Source organism: Mandrillus leucophaeus, unplaced genomic scaffold (genome assembly GCF_000951045.1).
Source record: "Mandrillus leucophaeus isolate KB7577 unplaced genomic scaffold, Mleu.le_1.0 Scaffold2, whole genome shotgun sequence".
NCBI lineage: Eukaryota > Metazoa > Chordata > Mammalia > Primates > Cercopithecidae > Mandrillus > Mandrillus leucophaeus.
Window position 1 is genome coordinate 14064919 of NW_012102031.1, and position 8033 is coordinate 14072951.

An 8033-nucleotide genomic window follows, 5' to 3' on the forward strand; every position below is an offset into this window, starting at 1 on the left:
CAAAAAAACAAAAAAACTGGAGGGATTAAGAGGAGAAACAACCCAGTAAGGTAAAAGGAGAACTAAGAGCAAGGAAGTACTAGAAGTCAACTGAAGAAAGCATTTCAAGGGAGTGGTTAAACTGTGCCAAATGGTAATGACGGATCGAAGAGATGAAGACTGAGAACTTATCACTGGATTGGTGACATGAAGGTCACTGGTCATTTTAACAAGAGCAGCTTTGGTAAAGCAGTAGGGTGAATGCCTGATTGAAGTGGGTTTAAGAGAATGGAAAGAGGAATTTGAGATAGCAAGGGTAGAAAACTTGAGGAGCTCTGCTATAAAGGGGAATAAGAGCAATGGGATGATAGTTAGAGGTAAATGCAGGACCAAGAATGGGTTTTGAAAAATGAGACACACTACACATTTTAAGCTGAAACCCATTTCTGGTAGAGAGGGAAATGCACTGACGCAGAAGGCAGAGAGGAGAAATGCTGGAGCCAGCCAGTGCAGCAGATGAGAGGAGATGAGAGCTGGTATACAAATGGACAGAGGGGGCTGGAAGAGGGCAGGGACAGTGAACCCTCCAACAAAGGAGAGGGTGGAGAGAGTGTGAGACAGACATAGGGGGTCTGGTAGACAGACTGGAGGGAGCATGGTCCAGACATTCTGATTGCTTCTATTTCTAACTGCTATTTAGGGTTTCTACCATCCCTTTAAAAATAAGTTTAAAAACAACACAAGGACTTCATGCAAACCTGGTATACCTCTTTTTGAAAAATAGCAAAACTATTTAAAAAGAAAAAAAAAAGTAACAGGAAAAAAATCATCTCTATTAAATTCTGCAAGAGGCAGCACAGTTTCATGTGAGAACTGGCCCACTAACATTTGTACTGACCCTCCTGCAAATCGAGAACATCCCCAAAATGAAGAAACTCACAAGGAATGCTTCATTGAACTCAAAAGAGCAAGGAAATTGCCTCTGAAGCTGATGAACACAGTCAAGCCACTGCAGAAACACTGGGCAACGTTCATTCAGATCATCCGAGTTCTCCCCATGACCACACCGGTCAGCAAATTTATGGCCAAAATCCAGCCACTCCATTTCCACGAGGACCTGGAAACCCTGCAGGGAAGCATCCAGGAGAGACCATTTGTGCTAGACTATCCAGACTGTGACAGTCCTAAGCCTGGTGTCACAGAAAGCAATCCCCTCTAACAGCCTCCCAGAAAGCCCACCTGGCCTTGCCCTTTGGTGGAAGGCTCCAATCCTGATGAGGCACACACTTAGGGAAATTTCCCAATTCTCTGAACTCCATTCCATGATCACTGAAATGGTACTGACTGCGTTTAAGCCCTTCTTGAATGTGTATTTTTAGCCTCTTGTGTTCACTATATAAAAGCCACACTTGTCCCCTAAATTTCTTTTAACATTTCTGCCTCCAGTGTTACACTTACAAAGTCAAGTTTGTAAGATCCTTCTACACCCCAGGTTTAATAAATATTTGTGTATATTTTAGGGTACGTTATGATTTTTCTTTCATCTTTAACCCAACAGATGGTTATTTCAGGTAGAGCTGCTTCTCCACAGAACACTCTGTGTCAACATCTAGCATGCCAAGATCCTTTTCCAGATGCCTTATTTTCCTGAGGTAGCTAAAAACTTTTACAAGTAGACAGACTGCAAAGGAAAATGTGTCTATATTCTCAATACCTTGTTACCCATCATCTGCCCCATTTTAAGAGGTGCAAGAACTGTGGGAGGAACCACCACAATTTAGCTCATGGTATAAAGGACCAATGATCAAAACAGAAATTTCACTTTCTTTAACCTAATCACCACTCCCAAAAACTGGTATCACTCCTAAGACGTCTCCCCAGCTCATCCTGAAGTACCAACCCCTCCCATTTGGATGCGCTCACCTCTATGGTTCGGTAATAAGGGTCCAGCAAGAGCTTAGCCAATGCCACAATCTGGGGGGTGCGGTCCCAGCCATCTGAGCAGTGCACTAGCACCGGCCGCTGATCCTGATCCACAGCATGCACTACCAGAAGCGCTGATTTCAGAAGCACAGACAAGTGATGGAGCCATTTTGTGCTTTCAAGAGCTGATAGCCAACTATAAAAACAGGAGAGGATTAGAAAATGCTGATATTTATGATTTACTGCATCATGCTCAATGATTGTCAAATTAAAAAGTAATTCCCAAAGATTTCTCTCTCCAAATATAACACTGCCAAAACAAAAAAAATCTGTGTGTTCATAAAGCATGTCTCAGGGTGAGGCCCAAGCCCTACTATACAATAGAGAAGAGCCTTAGACATAGGGGCTACAATTAATAGGACCACCTTTTGTTCTAAAATCTGTATGGATGATTTCCCAGACAAAATATTTGACATTTTTCAGTTCATGGTATAAGGAAAGTAGCTCTTTCTGGAATCTTCTCCTGAATAAAATGTAGCCACTGCTGAGATGTAAAACAGAAGATACTTAATCACCAGCAACTATGCCCAACAAGTTCTCAAAAAAAAAAGTTTAAGAAAAACTCATAAATACAAAAATATCTATGAGACATAAGCTGGATGCTGTATACAAGAATGGTATACACAACACTGCCTATGACCCAGACTGTAACACCTACCACTGTTTAATTCTTTAATGTTTACTAAAACCAGACGGGCCAATCTGATAATTTCTTCTCATACAAATTAGTACACCAATGGCCACACACTGTTGCTGGGCTTAACACAGACTGGATTCAGCAGGGATCTAGGAGAACTTTTTTTTGAAAGACCTTTAGGGGCTGGGCGCAGTGGCTCACGCCTGTAATCCCAGCACTTTGGGAGGCTGAGGTGGGCGGATCACTTGAGGTCAGGAGTTCCAGACCAGCCTGGCCAACATGGTGAAACCCCGTCTCTACTAAAAATACAAACATTAGCTGGGCGTAGTGGTGCGTGCCTGTAATCTCAGCTACTCAGGAGGCTGAGGCAGGTGAAATCGCTTGAACCCGGGAGGCGGAGGTTGCAGTGAGCTGAGACTGGGCCACTGCACTCCAGCCTGGAGGACAGAGCGAGACTCCATCTCATTTTAGGAGTATCAGATAGCAACGGCTGCCCCTTGGGAGTAATCACAAGCTAATCACACTTGCTTTTTAAACCGTGTTGACATTTTGTTTCTTGTGCTTTCCCTCACCCCTCCCAATCCCTAAGAAAGAGTTCTGATTTTTCCCAAATGTGATCAGATTTGTAGTTAAGATCACAAGTCAAGCCTTTCAAACGCTGAGTCAGAGGAAGAAACAAACACTTCTGTCAGGGGACTCTGGGAAGGCTATAAAGGCCTACTAAACCCTGTGGAATAAGTATGAATTTTTGGCACAGTCTAAGGAGGTGGGGGTCTTTCCAGGCAGACAACAGAATGCAGTGCATAAGTACTGGTTGTATATGGATTTGTTTGGACTACCAACCAGACTGTGACTCCTCAGATGGCTAACACTATGTCTCAGTCATAACTGTACCCAGCACAGTGCCTAGCATACAGCAGGGAGTCCCACTGTTTAATGAATTGTAAGTCTGTTACTGGTAAAAATCCAATCTTAAGACTTTCTATCTCCTAGTAGGTACCCGAGAAACACTTTTTTCCTGAAGGGTCAATTGTTTATTTTCATTCCTCACATATTCTCAAAAGGAACTAGAAGATAAGGCTTAGGAGAAAAAACACTAAATTATCTCCTAGCACCTGAAGAAATGGTAAACAAGAGAACCAGTGTGAGGTTCTTTTGAACCTAACTAAACTATTATTTAATACCAGTTGGTGTTGTCTGTGACTAACGAAGCTGTACTCCAAAATCTGCCAGCCAAGGAGGGGCTGCTGACTCCCCAATTCCTTTGTCCTATTCTCAACCTGCACTAGAAGCCTACCATTCCCTCATCCTCCACAGCCCCAAACACAGGCCACGGGCCTAATTACAGCTGCCCATCACTGCTACAGCTGCTTTTTATCCATGAGGGAGACTTCAGTGCAGCATGATTTGCTGCCAAATGCATAAAAGCATTACCTTTAATAAAATCCCCAAGACATTTATGTGGACCAGATGAGGGCTAATTATATCTTTTTGACTCTGATAGTTAAGAATTTTAACATATGGAGAGTATTAGAGATCATGTATTGTTGATTACATCTCTTTCATTTTATAGTCAGGAAAACTGAGATCTACAGTAGTTAACCCCTTGGCCAAGGTTACACAGTTCGTGGCCGATCTCCTGGGTCCTTAGCCAGGCTCCTTCTACATACCACGCTAGGGAAGAAAGTGCTGCTAGCTGAGACCTGGAACTGTGTAGCAAATGCAAATGGTTAATCCCCAAAGGAGGCAGCAAGCTCAATTCTCTGGTCAGGCTTTCCCCAAAGGCACTGCTTCATCCTCTGGGCTGATGACAACTATGGTGAATTTAATCATTTGCTACTGGCAGTCAATATAAGTGGTTTAGGCAGCATCTGATTTAATAAATCAAATAAAGAATGCAGGAAAACTTGATGTGATCATGAGATCTACCGAATAGGACCCAGAGAAACAACTATGGGCTCCAGCACAAATATCAGAAAAAAGAAAATTCTGTTTTCTCTGGCACCTATCTCTGGTTTCCTGAAATAGTAAAAGAGGACTTTTAAATATTTATTTGTCCATGTTTGTTTTATAGAACATTCTTCCTAATTTATCTTGTATTCAATCAGTACCCTTGGAGGGGGTATTATTTCACCTTCCTCACTGCAAATGCCAGCCATTCATATTTAATAAGCAGTAAGAATGACAATGTTCTTAGTAAATGAGAATAGTTTAGAAACTGAAAGCAGATGTAAAAGGAACTGACCTAATGGCAAGTTTTAACCCTTTTAGAACATGATGACTAAATTCTGACTTTTCATGATAAAACATCCCAGTTCATAACAGGTTAAGTATCACTATGGGACATCAGAAACTGAAGAATTAAATTACTTTGGGCTAAAAAATGATGTGGAAGGGAAAGGTCCCAGGACCAACAGTAAGGTAATGCTTCTGTTTTGATGCTGAGACTTCTTCTGTGCTGCAGATTTAAAAACCTTTCAAATGGCTGTATTTTCTCCCAACTCTTCCTCTGTGCTGCCACATTTTGGACGCAGGAAGGAAATACTTGCAGAGACTGGACTGGTAACTGAAGTTTACCAAGAAACAGAAGGAAAGACTGCTACAAATTAATTTTTTTTTTCTTTTTTTCCCCCCTTAGTTCGAGGAAAGAAGAAAACTAATTATTTAAGAGCAATGCAAAATGAAAGCCAAGGCCAAAGGACTTACTTTCCCGGATCTGGCATCTGAGTGCACAGCAACCGCAGAGACTGAAAACTCCTCCGAATAGAATGAATGTTTGCCATCCCCATAAACACAACTTCACAGTTTGGGTAATACTCTGGAGAGAGTAACAATAAAGAGAACACAAATATGTTGAATTTAAAGCCCACAAGGCCAAATCTAAAAGCAAACTGGCTATAAAACAAACCCACTGCAGCTTCTGATTAATGAAACTGAAATGTTTTGAAATGCTTAAGTATTAGCCCAATCCTTTATAATAAGAGGAAAACACTGAATTTTAGCTATCTTTTCAAAAAGGGTGAAAATGGAAGGTTAGATTTGTAAAGAAGATACTGACATAAAATAAAAGCTATTATTTTTTAAAAGGTCTACTTCGATCTCAGTTTGGCTTTACTTCTTGGGCCTTATCTAACTTGTGGCTTTGGAATCTCTTTGAAAGGAACTCAGCAAAACAATGCGTTCTCACATTCAAATTTCACCTTGGTACAGCTGCTTTCAATTTCCAGCTTAGACCACATCTGAACAAAGAGCATGGTGCCTCTGCCTGTGCCAGAGGCACTGAGGGGGGTCCCTCCTTGGGGAAAGCTAGCATTCCAACAGTAATGGTATTACAGCTCAGGACAGAGGTACCTTACTAGGGTTCTATATTTACTGCTTCAGTTTTCACCCCAGGTTTTCTAAGGAAAGGCCCTTGAGGAGTTTGCTACAAGGCCAGTGATGAGCATAGCCTCTGTCAAAGGCAACAAAAAGCTTTAGACGGCTGAGAAATTGAGCCCACTAAAGCAGCAGCTTCCAAACATGAACAAGCCTTACTACAGGGAAGATCTGCTTTCCTTATCACCTAAAAGTTGGCACAAGGAAGGAAGATTATGTGACTTCATTGCACCTCCTCCTCCATTTCTCCTCAGAAAAGAACATACAGTGTTAATCCAGAGAGAAGCTCTGGCACTCTCACGACAGGATGGATGAGGAATATGGCTTGCCACTTATTTCAAATTGAGAACTAAGTCTCAGATGGGCAAGGGCTGCAGTCACAAGGAGAAAGGATGGGGAACAAAGCACCATACACCTCACCTGGGCATTCGCAGCCTCCTCCTTTGGCTCGGTTTGCCACAGCAGCTGCATAGGAGCGAGCATCCAAGATCAAAAGCTTCTGCGGTTGGATGGCTAAACTCTCTGCTCCTGAAGCATTTGACAGAGAAGAATCTAGGGACATAGAGGGAGGGGGCATACTAAATGAGCCTGTCTCTCCCAGAACTGTGCAGAATTAGACCCACAAGCACATCTTATGGAAAGGCTCAATAAAATGAAATCCCCTAACCAAAACCCTGATACATAGGACTTTTCTCTTTAGTTTATTTTCTATGTTGCCTTCTTATGAAAGATGAGAAGGATTTATTCTCCAAAACTGACTCCCAAGGTACACATGGAGTTCACACAGTCCAATCTCTTATACTTCATTTTTTTTTTTTTTTTGAGATGGAGGCTCGCGCTGTCGCCCAGGCAGGAGCTCAGTGGCGCCATCTCAGCTCACTGCAAGCTCCGCCTCCTGGATTCACGCCATTCTCCTGCCTCAGCCTCCCGAGTAGCTGAGACTACAGGCGCCCGCCACCGTGCCCGGCTAATTTTTTATTTTTAGTAGAGACGGGGTTTCACCATGTTAGCCAGGATGGTCTCGATCTTCTGACCTCGTGATCCGCCCGCCTCGGCCTCCCGAAGTGCTGGGATTACAGGCGTGAGCCACCGCGCCCGGCCAACTTCATTTCTACACCTGTCGTCCTTTCATGAAGCCTGGCATTTCCTGCCATGGTCTGCAGATACTGCAAGTCCCCTATTACATACACACTCCATTTTTGTCACAATGGCAAGAAAGACAACACACACACTAATATCTTGATTGAGTTTTAAAACAAAGGGTCTTCTGATTCTCCACCAAGACCCATGACTCCTCAATCCCATCAAGTGAAGCTCTGCACATTCACTTCTATAAAAGTAAATCTATGTCCTGTAAGGAAAAGGCCATTTCAAGAACAGGTTCTTAGATGCTATAAAAATTATTGCCATGGGTCCAGGGAGCACCTTACCGAACTCCACGTCAGAAAGGTCTCCCCCATTGGGAAAGTCTCGAGAAGTATTTCTAGTTGACAGCTTGCTGCCACTCGATCGGGAGTCAGAGGCACAAGCTTTGGCTACTGATTGTACCAGATGCTCATCATCTGCATTTCGCCAGCCCCACCAGCTAACCTCTGGCTGTCCACAGCGGGCAATGACAGCTCCATTGCTTTGGTGCCTGTGTGAGAAATAAGAGACAACAACTGTACCCATTCAGATGCTCTCTGTACTCACACAAAATAGATTTTAAGTGCCTTAATGAATAGTCTAATTCTAGGTAAGTGTTAGGTCAGCTTCAAGTCTTCTCAGTATTAAAGAGGGTAGAAATCTTACACAACCAACAAGAACAACAAAACCTGTGTGTCTTTCTCAATGATCGTAACATCACAGAGATCCCTGTAAAGTTACCAAAAAATGACTAACGGATCAGGCAGGGAGGCTCACATTGCAATCCCAGCACTCTGACAGGCTGAGGCAGGCAGATCATGAGGGAGATCAGGACATCGAGACCAGCCTGGCCAACATGGTGAAACCCCGTCTCTACTAAAAATACAAACATTAGCTGGGCGTAGTGGTGCGTGCCTGTAATCTCAGCTACTCA

The 8033-nt window shown here is 43.0% G+C and overlaps 1 protein-coding gene across 3 annotated transcripts in view; it reads right to left on the reverse strand.

Moving 5' to 3' along the window:
* Positions 1 to 8033, reverse strand: part of MTMR3 (myotubularin related protein 3) — a 73899-nt gene that overhangs the window by 16820 nt on the left and 49046 nt on the right. For all 3 annotated transcript variants that reach the window (XM_011979108.1, XM_011979107.1, XM_011979106.1), the window contains exons 9-13: positions 7405 to 7610; positions 6395 to 6526; positions 5306 to 5417; positions 1903 to 2098; positions 920 to 1105 (exon numbers count right to left, since the gene is read on the reverse strand). In XM_011979108.1, coding sequence (XP_011834498.1) covers positions 920 to 1105; positions 1903 to 2098; positions 5306 to 5417; positions 6395 to 6526; positions 7405 to 7610 — 832 coding nt within the window. The remainder of the gene's footprint in view (positions 1 to 919; positions 1106 to 1902; positions 2099 to 5305; positions 5418 to 6394; positions 6527 to 7404; positions 7611 to 8033) is intronic.